Source organism: Apteryx rowi, unplaced genomic scaffold, assembly GCF_003343035.1.
Source record: "Apteryx rowi isolate R43461 unplaced genomic scaffold, aptRow1 scaffold_106, whole genome shotgun sequence".
NCBI lineage: Eukaryota > Metazoa > Chordata > Aves > Apterygiformes > Apterygidae > Apteryx > Apteryx rowi.
Genome location: NW_020447264.1, coordinates 1,896,926 through 1,915,950, shown reverse-complemented (window position 1 = coordinate 1,915,950; position 19,025 = coordinate 1,896,926). Strand labels below are relative to the sequence as shown.

Below are 19,025 nucleotides of genomic sequence, written 5' to 3'. Positions count from 1 at the left end.
AAAAAACAAAAAAACAAAACCCAAAAACCATAAATCTTAATCTGACATCATGATAGTCTGGCAAATGGATCCACGTTAACATGCAAACTCTACTAGTGCAGAAGATTGTTTATGACTATAATTTTTGGTCTGCCCCTTTTAGGGGGGACTACCAGCCAGCCCAAGACCGCTTGAACAGCCTCATCTGGAGAGTATGTAGGTAGAATAGTCACGGCTATCCAAGAGCACACGGCACTGCACGGGTTACAGGCAGAACGACCGACTTCTCTGAGCCCTCTGTCAAAATCTTCACTCAAGTCTTGAGGCTGAAGAATGGAAAAACCTGCCGAGACAAGTGAAACATGGAGATGGGTCGTGCCCATGGAGATGGAGATGGAGATAGGAGTTGTCTAGTGAGAGAAGCAGGGTCTGGCCCACCCCAGAAGACTGAGCATGGGGATTGCACCACAGAGCTGTGTGTGTAGGGCAGCAAGGGAACAACTATCTAGAAAACAGGGAAAAAAATGAGTAACATAGATCTGTTACACCAAAGAGGTAAAGTCATCCATTGGGAGTGATGCTCTGGGCAGAAACAGACTGCACTTCTGCAGTCAGGCTTGCCAAGACTAGAAAGGGCTGTCACGAACATCGGAAAGACCTGAGCACTCTAAATAATACGACAGTGAATGATGTTCAACGCYGATGAATGCAAGAGAGAAAAATTAAAATGGCTTGTAAATCTCACGTGACTACATTCAGCTGGTGAGTTCACCAGACAGACCTGAGCAGCCCAAAGAAAACCCCTGCTCAACGCATCAGTGCCTTCCAAACCGGCAAACGAGATATTAGGAAGCACAACGAACAGGGCAATAAACAATACGAGGTTGCCAGTCTGGTACCACTGACCAACCCTGAGCTCACTTAGCAGGAAAGAAGTAATTTATCACCGTGCTAATGTAATACCGTCAGCAAGATGCCGCTGCCTTTGTTTAGACGGGAACAATGTCAGGTGGCACTTCAGTGGGACTCACGCCACCGGATGGTGGAGGAACGGCCCCTGCCGCACCTCGTCTGAAGGTCGCAAACATCAGAGAGCAGGCAACGCAAAGCCATCTGCTCCACCATCCCCTCAGATCAACCTGCCGCAATACGGTGCCATCCTGACGCCCACAGGAAAAACCCACCTGTGAAACAAAGCGTTGGTTTCTCAGAGCTGTTCCAATGCTATGGTGGCAGTCTTTTTGATGGCATATAACAGTAGATGCTCCAATTTAACAGGCATCAGATGAAAACTATTAGCAAGAGGTATTAATATAATAGCGTTTAACCTAAACCTCACCCCACCCGCACAAAGCGCTGCAGAACTAATACAGCCATTTTAAGGCGAGTGGAGAAAAGAAAGATCTCAGACAGAGCTAGAATTGAAGTCATAAAACCACAGAATAGTTGSGGTTGGAAGGCACCTCTGGAGATCACCTGGTCCAACCTCCCTGCTCAAGCAGGGGCCAGCTAGAGCACATTGCCCAGGATCATGTCCAGATGGCTTCTGAATATCTCCAAGGATGGAGACTCCAMAACCTCTCTGGGCAACCTATTCCTGTTTTAAACCACCCTCACAGTGAAAGGGTGTTTTCTTATGTTAACACTGAATTTACTGTGTTCCAGTTTGTGTCCATTGCCAATCATGCTATCACTGGCACCACTGAGAAGAGTCTGGCTCCGTCTTCTTTACAGCACTGAACAGTCAAGACTTCACTGTGGTGTAATCGCCACATGCTTCTGGTGAGCGATATATTGGTGCTGTGGGGACATCAGAACTCCAAATATACCTACTACTGCACTGTCCCCAGTTATGAGATGATAATGCTGTCATGACATTGGTGATATTAGTCTTGTTCCCYATCTCATGCCCCACTGGAGAGTCTGGCCCAGACCTGCTCCATGTCGCACAGCTTCCAGGCACCAACTCCCTCTGCTCCTAGGTTGCCCCTCTGCCCACAGCAAGGACTGTGCTCCCACGARGTCTCACCACCCCCAGCAGTGTAAAATATTGTGTGCCTTTACAAAATATCAAGGGGAGAGGAAAGCTGCAGACCAAAGAAATGCTGTTCTGGCTTTTTTTTTAGAGGTGTTTGAAAGCCCTTCAAAAGGAAACACCAATTCGTTCGTACCTGGTAAAAATCAGCACTGAAGTCATTTGATCTATACCAACCTCCAGTAACTGAGGGCCTATCCTGTAAGCAAACTACCTTACTCACCAAATTCCTAAAAGCTGGTGTGTGTTTAGGGGAACATTATCTATACTTAAAACCCACTGATTTATGGCAGACCCCATCCCCCCCCCCCCACCTTGGGTCTCTTTCCTACGAGGTGACATCTCAGAAGAAGTGATGAGCCTTCAACTGTGGTCCAAATAAAAGGAAAAGACTTCTAAATCTTAACTGGTGAGCTGTAAAACTGTGTGACATTCAGCCACACCTGGAGTTAAATTTAAAGACACAGAGCTTTTAATCCTCAGCTGGGGTGACAGATGACTGGGAGAGAAATGCACGGCTATTTCCTCATGTGCTGTTCGCATTTAAAGCTCTTTATTCACTGGCTCAGCAACTCCACCGTGGCATTTATTTTTAATGCTTTATTTCTGCAATTTGACTTTCTAATGGCAACACCTGAAGTCACCTTCCTTAACGCTTCGCAGTGATCTGGATTAGAATGGACAACAGGGTAATCGGCTGAAGGAACATGGCTTGTCCCTGTCAGACCACAGTAGAAGATGGCTCCCTCTTTAGCGATCAGGATCACCATGGAAAGGTATAGGATTTCCTTTTATTTCCTCCAGATAAACCCAAGGTGGAAGGACCTAATCCCAGAACTCCCAGCATGCCAACACTGAGACTCATATTCACAGGCAGGAGCTGAAATCGGAGAGGCAGAGAAGTCAGAGGCACTCTTGGTGCTTGCGTGGCTCTTCTAGGAATGGCATTTCTTCCCTTTTCTTGATGGTCAAATGCTGCATTGGTGATGAGTTTCTGGGACTGAGCTTTCACTGTGAAAACATCTTTCAGGAGAAGTGAATTTAGTTTGGTTTGCTTCTGTTTTAATACAGTTTTCTTATCACAGAATAGTGAGGGGTTATTGGATATTGATTTGTTTCACTTGAGAAGTTCAGCTCCTGAGCAATAAAAACATTAGTCTGCTAGCCCCTGACACATCATGCAGTTGCTCTTCACTTTTTCTTCCTTTTCTTTTCATCTGCATTTAACAAGGAACAAGAAAGAAGGAGAGTAATGCCTCCAGTGATAACTGAGGTGCTCCACAGAATTCATTTTCAGGAATATTTAAAAGATAAAGCAAAATGCAGGGATTAATGCTAATGGAGCGATTTTTGGGTCCCTGCTGCTGGCAGTATGTGTTAATCAAATCAGGCCGATGGTCTGAAATCTGCATGGCAATATGTTTCTAGCGCCTGTTTAAATGAGACTAAATATGACATTCTGCGGATTCAATGAAGACTTAAAGGCACCCGCTACTTTGCCTTCTCACTGGCCCCCCACCCTTGCTTCAAAATCATTCCCCACTGCTTCCATCCCACACCAAGAAGAACAAGAATAAAGAGGCAACTCTGCTTTCATCTGAGTTCTGGCGAGAAAGACCCAAACCATTGAAAACCGCAGGGGCTGCGACTCTCCAGGAGCAGGTTCTCTGTATGTTTTGGACAACGTGGAGAGCACGGGCTACTTCACACAAGCCCCTTCTGCTGCAATGATCGGGTACAGCCAGTTCTGGAGTACGGCCTCCTGGCTGAGACCAAATTAATTTCATGACCGACAAATAGGAGCTTTCCAAAGGTACTTCAGGTCACCAGAAACCTCACCAGCAAGGAGGACAGAGAAGCTGAAAAGATCCACAAATTCAGAAAATCTCTGAATTTATGGCCAATACCTGAAAGCAACCAGCCCGGCAAAGGGACAGTAATTGCTTTCCTCAAAAACTTGTCTGTCACATTATGATGAGCCTGTTCTTACATGAGAAAACAGCAATCTCTCCTTGTATTGCTCTCAAAGAGAGTATAAGAGTCTTCAGTGATGTCCTAGATTTAAACTCTTTCCTCGTCATCACTGGCAGCTATCTGGGCTCCCATCATGTCCTGAGGAGAAAGGTGGTCGCCAAGAAGCTTGACGTGCGCAAAGTGCCGCTGTACACACCAGAGCTTTGAACGCAGACCTCTTTTGTGAGTGCAGCCAGCAGCAAACCATAGTTCATAAAATCAGCATATGCTAATCAAAGTCTCCAGTGCTCAGCTCTGAGCGTTGTCCCTGCTTCCCCCACTGTGGACATCTGTCTGTCAGTCCCAAGGCACTCCGGAGATTAGTCATCTTTCAAGAGCTTAACAGCACTTTGTCCAACATCGCTGACACTCCTGTAATTTTTTTCCCCCAGGTGTGTTTTATGCATACAAGTACCTTAGCAGCTCTTTTTCTCCTTGCCCTCCCTCCTGTAGCCTCATCTTCATATCTCAAGATTTTTCAGAGGGCAAAAAGTTATCTCTCTCTTTGACAGTGCAATCTGCCACGCGCCCTCCGAGAGACAGGCTGCCATTTAGCTTCYCTTGATAAAGTCGTGATATCACGGGCTAAACTTCAGAGCACAGCAAGCTCCCCCTGTAGGGSAGATCTGCCTTCAGTTACAAATGATGATTAGCATTTTCCTTGAGCTTCATCCAAGCTGGATAGATGACAGCGTGTTTTGTGAACAAGAGTAAGTTCCATCTGCCTAGCAATTCAAATAAGGGGAGAAAAATTAAAACCCAAATATGCCAGATCTAGTATTTGGATCTCACATCACAGCAGGCTCGAAAGGGAATTTGATGCAGAACGACAGAATGGGTAGCATTTTAATCCTGGCACTAATACTGGCTCTTTCCCTGGTCTTATGCAAGGTATTTACATTTCTGCGGAGCTCCACTGACAGCAAAACAATCCATAATGTCTCAGTTTCCCCAGTTGGGAAAGGCGGATGTGAGCATGGTAACAAATCCATGGTGGCTTTGGTCCCATGTGCGCTGCATGGACAGGAACTGACAGGGGAAGATAGGACTCGGGGCCTTTGGTGCCAAAAATCACAGAGGTAAGGAAATGCGCATTGCTGTGTACACACAGCCCTGCCTGCTGCACGCACATGGAAAGAAAGAAGTCTTAGACATTCACGAGATTTCCTACAGAGATCCAGAAAGAAAAGGTCTATTTAGCCCCTGATAGCTCAAAAGATGTTCAGAGTAATGGTATAAAAGCCAGGMTGGATATGGAGAGATCTTTGACCCCAGAGCCCCTGTCTCCCCTCCTTCAACAGTGATCCCTCACCCTTAAATCAGCAGATAATTCAACTCTATTCACAATAATCTGGTAATATCAGCAAGAGGCCAAATTCTGCCCCTCTCCCCCCCAAAAAAATGTATTTTGACACCTACATAAGTAAATGGGCTTTTTTTTTAAAAGGTCAATTTCTCTTTCCCTTCCTAAATAAAGCAACTGAACTTTCACTAAATGGTTGACCCCAGTGCTTCTACATCCCACTGCTGCTGCTGGAGAAGACCACATAGGTCTGAATTCTTCTGAAAGTATGACCCTAGTTGTAAGTACTTATATATACGTAGTCCTCTTCTTGACTCATAATGAATAGCTCACTTTCAATATACATAGGCGATACAGAGGTGAGGACACTGCATCAACCCAGACACTTGTATGATTACTGCATTTCCAGGAAGGAGAGGAATATGTAAAAGCCATTGTGTTTTGGTRTTTGAGGTTTAACATTTAGGGCTAAACCATGTGCTTTTATAAGTTTTATGCAACTAGCAACACCCAGTAATACTGAGCACTAGAAAAGATTTTTGCAAGGCAATGAACATYATTCAGTCTTCTCAGAGAACTTTTATGCTCTCCATTCCTTGCTTCTTTTCTCTACTGGAGTAACGAATTGAGAAATATGTTAAGAAAGCTCTCATTCCAGCAAACTTCATTAAAATCTGTTCCTGGTCTGYGCTCAGAAAGGATACATCTATTTGGGCTAATCCAGTAAGATCAATAGTCATAGCAACACATTAGCACTCTGCTGAATCTCAGTTAATGCATCTCTGCCCTTAGTAAGGGTCAGATCATGATGATAATGGCCATAGGACTTCTGGTGAGCTTGGTGTATGGGAGAGGGACGTTGTGRCAGTTGATAGCACAGACAGAGCAAGTTCATGCTAGCCTGCGAAGGACTCAAACGAGATGCTTTGCAGGAGCATGGGGGAAGAGGGCTGCACAAGCGACACATAGTTCATTACAACCGACAGCTGGTAAATTGGCAGAAATGTGAAGGACACACCTAACAACTTTAGGAAAGAGGGACAATGTGGCAGAGCTCTTCAATATCCTTCCAAAGTACACAGAGATTCCCAGTCTCTAAACAACAGCTCAGAAAAGCCTAGCTTCTGGTTCTGCATTCAAGACATTCTTGGGTCCAATCTAGTACTGGACATCCCCATTTCCCTCCTCTGACTATAAAGAGACTCTAGGCAACCAGCTTAGGTAGAAATGCCTACCCTCCAGGTGACTGCATCTGAATCCCAACATGGATCACCTACCATTTCAGCCACACTTTCAGATATTTCTGCAGCAATCTGTAGATCTAACAGGTCTGTTCACCAGACCAGTGAAGGGCAAGTCCAATGACTCAGGGCCAGATGGAGCACGTGGACAGGCTGCCCATGGGATGCCCACAAGCCAAYGACATCGATGTGACACAGACCTACTGAGCACACAGCCGCCTCAGAGACTGTTCTKTCAGGGAGGTGCAGACATGGGCACGGATGCTTTCCCATGCATCAGCCTTTACTGACTTCCACCCATCTGCCTGATGGAGGAAAGGATGCTGACATCCTAATATCTTAACTATTCTCCCAAACAAGTAATAAGCATGATGTGAAGAGGCAACCAAAGCAAGAATCCCTGCCTGCAGTGACAAGGAATGGAAGAGGAGAGAGAATGAGAATCACTTAGAACCTCGTGCAGGCAGGGAAATAGAGATGTCTTGGCTATAGGCTGTGGCAAGATTAAGGCATGAGCTCTTGGTAGCCCTCAGCAGTGCAGTCAGGATTAGAAGGAGGAATAATTGGATCATAGGATCACAGAATAATTCAGGCTGGAAGGGGCTGCAGGAGGTCTCTATCCAACCTCCCACTCACAGCAGGGCCAACTGCGAGGTTGGATCAGCTTGCCCAGGGTTTTATCCAGTTGGGTCTTGAAATCCAATGACGACAACTTTCCTCTTACAGGGCAATTCATGTCCGCCTCAAACATAAAAAAAGTTGTGCTTCTTCATAACACCTAGGTGAGTCTTAACAGTCTTTCTGCCTCAAGCGTGCTGTCTGGTAGCCTCAAGACAAAGGGGACAGAAGACTCCAACACGGGGAAGGAAATGACAGCCAGAGGGGCACACCAGGAAGATGGATGGTGAATGGGGTGCATAAACCTTGGCGTAGTGGGACGGGACCCCACAGTGACAAGGTGGGAACACAGACAGTCTCCAATGGAGAAGGGAGAGAAGGGAATGTAGGGACTCAGAGATACTGGAAGGACTGAGGGAGAGGGTAGAGCCCCAAACACATGGGTGGGCATGGAGGAGTTATAGGGAGCCCTGGAGTTAGAAAAGGGCAAGGGAGAAGATGCTTTTGGGAAGGATGGGGGCACAGAGGTGCAATAGGCTGGTTTGACAGAAACTACAAAGCTGACAAGCCCCCAGCTGAGAAGACCGAGCAAGCCCCTAGTTGAGAAGACCGCTTGCATGGGTTTTCTGCTGACTAACAGAGGTGTCTTCTCCTTCCTGCTTTTGAAACCAGCATAAAAATACAGCTCTATAAAATCCTCTTACATAAAGGGATAATTAAAAGTATTAAAGAATACCAGTAGAAAATAAGTCTGAAAAGTGCAGGACATAAAATAATGCTGTCTTGGGGATCAGCCTCCAAAATTTGACATCCACTATTAATACTGTTAGCGTTGTCTGTGATGTTTACTCTAATTTCTTTAAGAATATTACTGTCAAGGCTAATTTATAAAGAACCRGGCACCTTTTGGCAAAGAGGAGGGAACATGAACTGGGCCTCACTGCGAAATGTGGATTTTAATCGCCTTCTCAGTGATCCCTTCCCCTGTAATCTCTGTAAGGTCTTGTCTTTACACTGACACTTGTCTCACCCTTCTCTCTCCCAAGTTACACAAGAAGGGCTGACTCCTGCTCAAACCAGCCAGGACTGGATGGCTTGCTCCAGGGCTTTGCCACATCAGCTTTTTCTGTTCAGGACATAAGGTTAGATTAAAAAAGATCAGAATTGCCCCAAGCCAGATTGTGGGAGCAACAGGTTAGCAAGTGTGTATCTCAGTAAATGGGAAATGGAGATTTTGGTGATAAGAACATTCTACGGTTCCATAGTGCTTCTCTTCCACTGAGTTAAATGGCTTCATGGATATTAATAAAGCCCCACAGATGCCATCAGGAAATGGGGAAAAAAGCTTTCTTATTTCACAGTCGGGTGATCCGAAGCAACTGGCTACCGCAGAAAGTTATTTCACTATAGAAAGAAATCAAAAAGAAAGCATGGTGCTCCATCCAGGAGGGCACAACGTCAGATCTGCAGTAGCAGCTCTTGAAAGCGATGCTAAGGGATCGTGGCTGGTTGATGAGCTAGCGATCTGCATAGTTATCAATCAGTACTGGAGAGTGAGCTGCTCTAACATAAGTGATAGGTGAGAGTGGTAATTCCCCTTCAAGGCAGCAAATTGCATCCACAAAAATAATTGTATTGATGAGGCATATGGTGTTTGTACTGTCTGTACTAACAGAAATAGGAGCAAGATATTACCGTTAGTGAGACAGTCATAATCTGGCAACAGAAAAAAAATAGGCAAAAGTGTAGTAAATTGAGGAGGAAAGCAACGCATCCTTTTAACAAAGGATATATTAACACTCTATTGAGAAGAATTGTAGAAGCTACACAATATTTCACCAGAAGCACTCCAGATGTCTCTCCAGCTCTCTACCTTATCAATGCACATTGACAGGTAAGATATGAGCCTTTAACTCAGCTCCAGTTCTATCCACATGTAGGCAGATATGTGTCTGCCTGAAATTCAGGTTATTAACAAATAATTTGTGTGTTAGCACCATTTTCTCCTTCTGCAGAAGAAATATTTCACTTTTAGTATGTGCTAATGTCCAGCCCTATTCAGCAAAGCTCTTAAGACATATTTAGGTGATTTGCTGAACCAGGGCTTTCATTAGTAGCTCCTTCATCCAAACTCACCAAAAGGACGAGTGTATGAAGGGTGTAGGGGGAGACTCTCTTTGATAGTAACAGTCTCTGGATTAGGCACTAAGAACCTAAGCTGGAAAAGGAAAATTCTCCTGCATAGCAGAAACCTCTACAGTTTCATTAGAAGTACTTTACCAAACACGGCATTCTCCTGCAAAGTGAGATYTCAGGTCACATCCCTAACTAAAAACTAATTGCAAAAATATGTAAGCTCTAATCATTTCCCAAGGAAAAGGATGAAATACRCTTTTAGCCAGTTACTATCATCATTATTCTGCCACTAAGAAAAAGTTTGGACTTTTCCAAGTAGTCCTAGCAAAAATGATGTGTGGGCTGAAAGGACATGATTAAAGAATTTTTCAGTGTATTGCCCGGTGCTGTTTTATTGCCTCTGTGTCTGGATGCATTGGATTTATGGGYCAGATGGATGTATATCAATATACTTATAACAGCAGCATTTAGTAAAAAGTGGAAACTTAAAGAGAAGGAAATAGAGCAAGAACTCTGTGTGTGTGTGTRTATATGTGTGTGATTTCTCTACGTTTGCTTTTTTAGTATGCARCTGCTACCTAGTCCATCCTCCAGGCTGTTGCTGAGTTGTCTATACTCTGTGGGCTGCACCAGGGAAAGGACCCTGGCTCCTAAGCTTTTGGTACGGACTGGTTGAACAGCACACCACACAAAGCCAGCACCCTTCAGAATAGACTGGCTCTATGCTCACGTTGCATGGCACTTGGGCTGGATCCCGTGTGGTCCCCCTCTAGCCCTGAAATATAATCTTATTTTGTGTGTGTTTTCTCCGTACAGTGTGCCAAATACCATGACAGAGCAGTTTCAGAGCTTATTGGAGCAATTTTCATCTAGCATGATGTGGAAGTTTCTCTAGCATGATGACGTTATGGGCTCTAGGACATGGCAAAAAAGTACATGGCAGTGTAGGGCGTAAGACCCATTGGGGAAGCACCGGGGAACTGTTCTGCATGGAAAAAGCCAAACTTAAGGCAATGTGGGATCATACTGGCTAGCTGGAGAAGATCAAGAAGCGARCTATCCTCTCAGTGGTTTGCTCTCAAAAGACGTAAGGCTGGATCTACTCTGGCAAGTAGTGCAGACCASGAGGATCAGATGCATAGAGTAAAATAGGTAGTGCTGAGGACCCAACATCCAAAGTAWCTTCAAGGAGTAGCTCAGGCTCTCTCCAGCCTGTTGCTAAGGACTAACTGCCTATTACTGGTTAGAGTCCATGAGGTGTACCCTTGGAGTACATCTGTTGAAGTATCTCCAAAGGGAATTTAGTTTGTGAGCTCTGAGAGCGCTCTGTGATGTGAACTAAATCACAGGATGTGAGGATAACCAGAAGACTCCCACCAAAAGTGCTGATCCCTCAGAAATGAAAACATTAATATAGACACACCCTAAGTTGACTTGCTCCACAAAGAAGCCTGGAAGTGAACTAGCACATGGCCAGCATGGATGCTTGAGAGAGCATGACCTGGAGGGAAACAAGGAGCAAGTCAAATTGACAGTGAAAACACTGAAACAGAACTGGCCCATTCAGGACAGACCCTTTTAAACTCCAGTACAACCTTCCGGTGCTGACCAGCATGACACTGGTGGTTTGGAGACAAGARTCAACGTGCTAAGGATGCGGAGGTTGTCTAAGAAGGGTTTTGAGGTGGAAAGGAAGTAATTTAGGTTTGAAGCAAGGGGTAAGTTACAGAGACCACAAGGGGACAAAGAGGGGTGAAATGGGCAAATCAACAGGCTTGGAAAACAATCTCCATATGCATCTGCTGGAATGGGCTGCTTTTTGTTCTCAATACTGGCTAAGGCTTATCTACACTTTCAAAAAGGCTCAGCTGTTATTTTCATATATCCTTTATTCTGCCCTTAGGCTTGCACATTTTCCTGAAGAATTTACCCTTAATTTACCTTATCCCTCCTCTTCTCCAAATGTCAATGAAGACTAAAGAGAATTATTGTGGTCAAATCATCAAATCAATAGGGCTACAGCTACACAAGGACATGGGACATGCTGAGGYCCGTTCTCCAGACTTGAAGCAAACAGGCATGCACATATCTGCATCCACACTATTTACTCCTCCTACCCTATGAACAGGGTGGCTGCATCAAACCTACTGATAGAAAACACGCTAACTCTTGAATGGTATCGGTATTTGGGCAAGTGCTGGCTGGTCTGGGTCAAAAGTGTGCTGGGAAATGTTATAATAACTTAGAAGTGTAATGACTGAATTCTAGCATCTGGAAGTGTTCTTTGGTACTGCTTAATTTACTAGTATCAAAATAAACAAAATAAATAAACCAAAATAAACTCAATCAAAATAAACTGGACCCATGGAAGTGTTTCAGACTTCTTCTGTATAACTTTGGTGCGACAACAAAGATTCTACATACAGTTCCACATGCTGCTGTAGCAGAAAAGAACTAATAAATGGGAAAGAATTGAGAAAAGAGCACCGAAATGATTGAAAAGCAAGGGAGACTGACTTGTGAAGAGGAGGATAGCTGTTAGTATTTGAAAAGTTTAAATGCCAACGGGGAAGAAGAATTATTCGCAGGGCCCAATAGAGTTTTACTAGGTGTAAAGAGCTGAGAATGAGAAAAGGGATCTTTAGCAAGAACAGAGGGAAGCATTTCATCAACACTGAAGTCTGCTGGACCGTGAAATAGTCTCCCAAAACAAATGGTGGCAGTCCTACAGCTCGGGTCATTTTAAATTAGACTGGCCAAAATACTCAAGTGGATTCTTTAGGGAACAACTCAATACTGAGACCCAGGGATGGCCAAGTCAACCTAATAGGCAGCTCRGTCTCTCGTGATAACTAGGCTCCAACACACTGCAGTGAACGAGYGCATTTGAACACTGTTTGACACTCATGCAGAATCAGATTTTTCACTTATGGTGCTTGTCATGATATTGTGTTATTTATATATTATTCCAAGTTGAAAAGTCTCTGTGAAGAAGAGAGCCCTCATAAGTCAACCCCCTGGACTACCGAGGATGATGAAAGATATGAAATAGCTTGCATTAAACCTTCTAAACTGCTAACATCACTGAAGAGATTTTACTGAAAATACCCCTCAGCAAGAAATGATATGTAATAATGAGTGAACAAGGAGCATGTTTGAACTAACAAACACACTCTGACAGACTCTGTGGGGCTGTTTTGTTTTATTTTTATTGTATTTCATTTTCTGTCTGGTTACAAATGCTTGACTGACAGGAGAGGAGGCTGGCATCTATCACTTCTCTTCAAAACAGATACGGAATGAACATCAACATTTCTCAGTGTTGATCCAGAGGGAACAACCTTTCCTAAAAATAAAAGCATCTCTCTCACACCTGTTGCCACAGTCTACGCAATTCTTGCTCTCTTTTGCCAAGAGAACGATCAGTTGAAATGAAGTTCTGTTGTTTTATTTTGCTTTCTTTTCCTTTCCCCAAGATGTGCTCAACTGATGATAGTTATAAAGTGGATAGAGGCATTCACAGCCTATACTCACTTGCCACAAGTCAGCAAAGCATCACCAGACAGCATCAGCTCTCGTGCTCTGATGACCATACATTGCTTTCTACTTTCTCACATCAGCAGAGTTAATGTCTGAGTTCTGCATTAAATAAATAAACAAATAGAAGCCTGCAAAAAACACATTGGGGGAACAGGAGGAATCCTTCCTGTGATTTATTGTGTCTTCACTTCCCTAACAAAACGAGGAAAGAGCACATTACATGACTTATTCTCCCAATTCCCTCTGAGATGCAGGATGATACTTTCCTCCTCAGTAAGATCAGTATGATCACTGCCAAGGACACAAAAGAAGTTAACGGCAGAGTTAACACTTAAACTAATTTATYCCGAGGCCTTCCTAATACCCTTTCCACCGGGCCATTCTCCATGGTTGCATAGGCCTCTGAAACTGATGGTCTCCAGTTTGCAACAGTTGTCCAGCCAAAAATGATTTATCATCAAACTGCATTTCAGCAAGACCTACCTTATATTCATTTGGTCTGAACGACTGACTCCCTAATTGCTAAGTACTTTGGTAACAGTAATTTTGTGTACAAAGTGACTGACATCTGCTGGTTTTCAGGGCTGAGAGGCAATGTGGTTGGTCTTGGAAATGTCAGGTTTAGTAGCTGAGAAAGTAGGCAGCTGCCTACCTCCATGGACTGAGCTCTTATTGCTGCTGCTCCTCCTATGGGGGAATGGAAAGAAAAAAGAAGGGTGTAGGGAGGTTAGGATATATAAAGTGGCACCTGCTATTCTAGGGAACAAGCCTTCCCAGTAGCAGGAGCAGAAAGCCCTGCTCTCCAAATCTGCCCTTTCACTGGCATATTTCTGTCCCATCTATTCCCCACTCTTCATGGTAGGACCATGCCCATTGCCACTTTAGCAGCCCAGGAAGCACAGGAGGGGAGAAGAGACTGCTACAAGAAAGGAAAAGGGGCGATTGGTGAGGTGGGACAACCAGGTAGTGGGTGGTGGCTTCTGGGTGGGTTCTTCTCATCCTCCTTTCTCATCACTCCTGGAGGAGCTATGTCTATGTGAGAAGGATCACTGGAGGCCTTCTGAAGCAGTACAGCATTTAGTATCCTTTTTCTATAGGTCTCTCCAGTCATCAGGGGAAATTTTCAAGTTCCTTATTCAATGGTTTTCTGTTTCCTCTCAAAGTTTATGCTCCTTCTGTTTCTCACCTGATCGCAGGTGCTGATGAAAGGTACAGGGTGCTAAATTACATATTTGCTATGGAAGAATTYGTGCCAGCACTGAGCACTGACAATATACATTACAGTTCAACTCCTGTATTTCCAATGGCACATTTTACAGTGCTATAAATAAAGTTGTTATGGCATCTATTATTCACTGCCAATACTGTTCAAGTTAAAATAGGTTTTACATAACAGTTCAAAGCAATATTTTAAGAAATAACACTTGTGTCAAGGCTGCTCTGTCCTACCAGATTTTGACATTTCCAAGCAATAAAGATCTTTATCCAAAATGTAAGGTTTTGGCGAGACATCTCCCTTGTAGACTTCTCTATTTTTAATCTGAAAGCAATAGCAAAAGAAGCACATTTAAATGAAATGAACAGCCAGCTGAACTTCTGACATGGCTGTTATCTTTCTAGGTGGAAACTGTGAACGCTGAAATGTGCCTCAAGGGATGTTCATGATGGAGAACAATGTCCCATTACGCTGAACCTCTGAAGAGATTCTGGGAATGTGGAAAAACACACAAGTGGAAAAGAGTCATTGGAACATTAAGAAGATATCTATAATGGGTGCAATTTTTATACCTATTTTTCAGGACACACTCTGAGAGGAGAATTTATTTTCTCATTTTTTTGACAATGGAAAAGGTATATCTGTTCTTGACAATTCAGTGTTATCTAAAAAAAAAAAGACCAGCACTGGAACCAGCAGCACAAGCTTCTCTACTGTGGTGTCTCAGCGGGTACAACATCCTAGCACTGTTCTGTGACCTGCTCAATTCTGTGTTGCTTACGGTCTACATGTTCCAGTGCTAGATAYTCAGGAAAGTCAAAATTACCCAGCAATACCAATCTACTTGCATAAGATACATTTTGCATAGCTCTATCCTTCATTCTGTTCCCCAAAGAGCAAAGGAGAACAAATRCTATATATCAATCTAGCGATAAATTCAGTTTATTAGCTGACAGTTTGACAGTTAGGAATAATGTTTTATTTTAACCTTCTTGATCACTTACTGGGTTTGAAAATATATTGGAAAAAGGTGGCAAGGGTGACTTTGAGCTCAATGAATCCCTTCTCTGTATACACACAACTTCTAATGAAACCAGGGAAGTCTGCATGTGCAAGATCAGTCCTTTCACAAGAAAAACATTCATGTGGGTCAACAGACAGAAAAACAAAAGCCAGAGCAAATGACTTAAAAGCACCATCTGCTTATCCAAATACACCTGGAGAGAGGTACGAAGCAGTCCAAAAATCCATTTCATTTTTGTTATATTTCTTTCAAAAGAGATATTAAATAAAATACTATTGGGTCTAACTGTTTGTTTAACGCAGTGTGATGACAAGAAACAAAACTAATTCATCAGCTACTGAATTTTCCTCCTGTGGAGAAATGTTTAAGCTGCATTTGAAAGAATGCATGTGGAATGAGGTCCTCCTTACAGGATGAACAAAGATATGAGACAGCAATGCAAAATGGATGAAGTTATGATGCAGATAGCAAAAAAGATAGATAAAAACAAACTACACGCACACACACACACACATTCTTTGGAAGCACAGGTCTGAATCTCATTAAATGAAAAAATGGAATAAGTTATCCAGGGAGAAATTCATATCAGGCAGAAAGATAAACAGAATCTACCAAATCAGTATGTATGCAACCTCAAAAATACAAGAGCATTACATTTATTTGGAAGTTTAGTATGGCTGGGACAGTATTTACTTAATCCTGCTGGCTATCTCCTTAGCTTCCAACACAAGCAGCCTTCATCCAGCCTCCTCAGCCGTGGGAAARTAACATCCACATTGCACAGAGATGTGCAGCTCATAGCAGAGTGGGTGTTTACTACAGGATGTTATTGCTAGGCCACTCTCTATCATCTTTGAAAGGTCATGGAGAATGGGAGTGGTGCCTGAAGACTGGAAGAAAGCCAGTGTCACCCCAGTCTTCAAAAAGGGCAAGAAGAAGGACCCAGGGAACTACAGGCCACTCAGCCTCACCTGCATCCCTGGAAAGGTGATGGAGCAGCTCATCCTGGAGGTCATCTCCAAGCATGTGGAGGAAAAGAAGGTGATCAGGAGTAGTCAGCATGGCTTCACCAAGGGGAAATCATGCTTAACCAATCTGATAGCCTTCTACGATGGAATGACTGGCTGGGTAGATAAGCATTTTCTTGCAGCACAGTTGCCTAGAATTTGTCCTGGTGGATGCTCAGAAATAAAAGAACCCAGCAAAAAGATGCTCCAGGTATGAAAGGATAACTCACTTAAGGATACTCAGTGTGAGGCTATTCTTTAGCAATTTCACCTCTAATAATATGCACGAGTGCATGAATCTCAACTGGCTCTACAGAACCCACAACAGGAGAGATTATGTATACACTAACTCAGACCCACTTCCATAAACCTACCCAAATTTCCTATTTACAGCACTGAATCATATGCAGTTATCCTTGTTTGCAGAGGCCAAAGCCTCAAAGTATTAGTCTACAGCTGAAATGTTTGTCCCCTTCTTGCACTGTTAACTGAATGACTGTTTCTGCTATATCACACCAAAATCCATTCTGATAAAATTAGCTCAATCTAATTACAGGACAAAGAATAGTCCTTAATTAAATGTTCTGATTTATTCTGAAGTCCTCTCTTTTGGTTCATCTTGAGTTTAGGCCTGTAAAAGCATATAAATTAGAAAGATTTAAAATGTTCTGTTTTCGCTCATTTACTGCTTATATTGAGTAACTGAGTCTTCCAAAAGTATGAAAAGAAAAGTATATAAAGAAAAATGGGGGTTGCTTAACTCATTAAGACCTTTTTTTGTTCCTTTTTTCCATATGTTATTTATAGCTACACTTAGGAAAAAAGTGAGCAGACAGAATATGATCCTTCTTTTAGCAATATTAAGAACATCCAAATACTTTGATAAAACCAAAATAGTGAATTATTTGAAAAACTTTAAAAGTCATCTCCTTTCATCTACCTATTGTTATCTCTAACACTGAAGATGAATATTTTCTCTGTCTGTCAAAAATTCCAGTTTCAAGTTTGCATGCACCAAGAAAGTTGTTTTACTTCAAAACCAAGCTCACTCAAATGACCACTATAGACTGTGCTATGGAAGACATGTTGAAAAAATATTAGCCCATGAACATTAATTACTTCTTGCAGTTTTCATTAGAGGTTATAACAATTTCTAATTCTTCATTCTGCCACYAATTTCCATTTTTAAAAAACACCTGACAATCACTCCCACATCTAGTGATGTACAGTCAGGTGTGCAAATCAGTGCTTTCTTTCCTCATGTCGAGCAATCCAGAACATGGGGAATCTCCACTTCGAGCTTGCAAGTCCATGACTAGAGAAGGCTACTGACCTCAATCTGCTGAATGGCCTCTTCCCGCTGACGGATGGCCTCTAGATCCTCTTCTGTGATTTCCGAGAGCAAGGCTTGATCCTGGCTCTGGTTTTGCCACGTGCCATCTCCTCCGTTAAAGATCTTCTCATCATCAGGTAAGTCAGAGAATGGGGTCCTAGGACTCTGCTGAGATGAGAAAGTGGAGAGAAAACAGAGAAAGCATAAAAGTTCCTCACTTTATATAGCCTTCATATAGGAAAGGAAAATAATAACATAACTGATTGCATAAACAATGCAAAAAGGCAAAGAGGACAGAGTAAATGTTAATACAGGAAATCAGAATGACCCATCATGGGATTTCTTTCCCCAGGTCAGAATAGAACTAGTTAAATGAGAGAAACATATCAAGTCTTAAAGCAAGGACCTGAAGCCAGATCTCCCCAGCTACATTTCAGCCCCAGCAAAGAGCTTCCGTTTCAGACAATTCTGACAGAACAAAATGTTTATGTACATCTGAAAAATGACATGTTCAACTTGTTGATTTTACTGGAAACTCTTCTGAAATTAGATACTTTCTCAAAACAATACATAAAGCCTATGTGTTTGCCTTGAAAACGTTATGATCCAGCTTACAACACATGACCTAACAAAAGGGATCTTACTTTTGAGATAAACAATCAACACAGCTAAAAAAGGGAGAGCCATTAGAGTAACATGACTGTGCAGYCATCAATTTGAACACCAACATTTCATTTCACAATTTCATGCTTTGTTTCCTCTACAGAATTGACCTGCTTTCACTGACACCTCAGATACTGTTTTCTAGGTAGCTAATGTTCATGTTGCCTTTGGGAACTGCACTTGTGTCCAGATCCAAGTTCACAGAGCAAAGTGGCATGAGCCAACTGCATCTACACTGAAGGCAGGGGCAGAGGTTTAGCAAGGTCTTCTCCTCCTCCCATCCATTAGCTTCTGTGCCTACAGATTGTAGATTCAGTCTAGACTGGACTCAGAGAATGAATCAACATGAGGTTGGTATGGACAATCAAGAGGTTGAGCTCAAACTAATATACACAGCTGAAGACTCTAGTACTACAGCTGCATGAGTATTTCACTTAAACATGCACATGGGTCTTTCAACCGGCCTTGATCTGAGCTTTGACACCTAACCAAAAGTTATAATACAAAAAGCAATCCAACTGTTTCCAATGTTCTGAAGTTGAAAGAAGAAACGGCAGTGACTACAGCACACATGCTCTTGACCTGAATGGCCCCAGACTCCCTGAAAATTACAGAAAACAAGAATTCAGGATGTTCAGTTCTCTGGATCTAGATGTATCTGAAGCACAAACACTAAGGCTCTTCAAGTGGTTGTGCTTAAGGAATAAAGGCTTTTGCTTTCTTGCTATGACTATGTTCTCAAAGTTGTCCACTGCCCTGATTTCCCACAGAATGAATAGGAACCGAGGCCGTGCAGGAGCTCGCTGGAAGGGCACAGAGCCTTGCAAGACTGGAATGGAAATTGCAATGAAAATGATGTCAAATCACCTAGGAAAGAATGAGAAGCAGAATCACATGTGCATGATGGAGGGAGGGGA

General features: G+C 43.0%; 1 protein-coding gene across 1 annotated transcript in view; it reads right to left on the bottom strand.

Annotated features, from left to right (window-relative positions):
- The window catches only part of TSNARE1 (t-SNARE domain containing 1), a 436,739-nt gene that overhangs the window by 207,978 nt on the left and 209,736 nt on the right, over positions 1 to 19,025 (bottom strand). Inside the window, exon 10 of the mRNA XM_026069584.1 lies at positions 17,446 to 17,613. Within this exon, the coding sequence (XP_025925369.1) occupies positions 17,446 to 17,613 (168 nt within the window). The remainder of the gene's footprint in view (positions 1 to 17,445; positions 17,614 to 19,025) is intronic.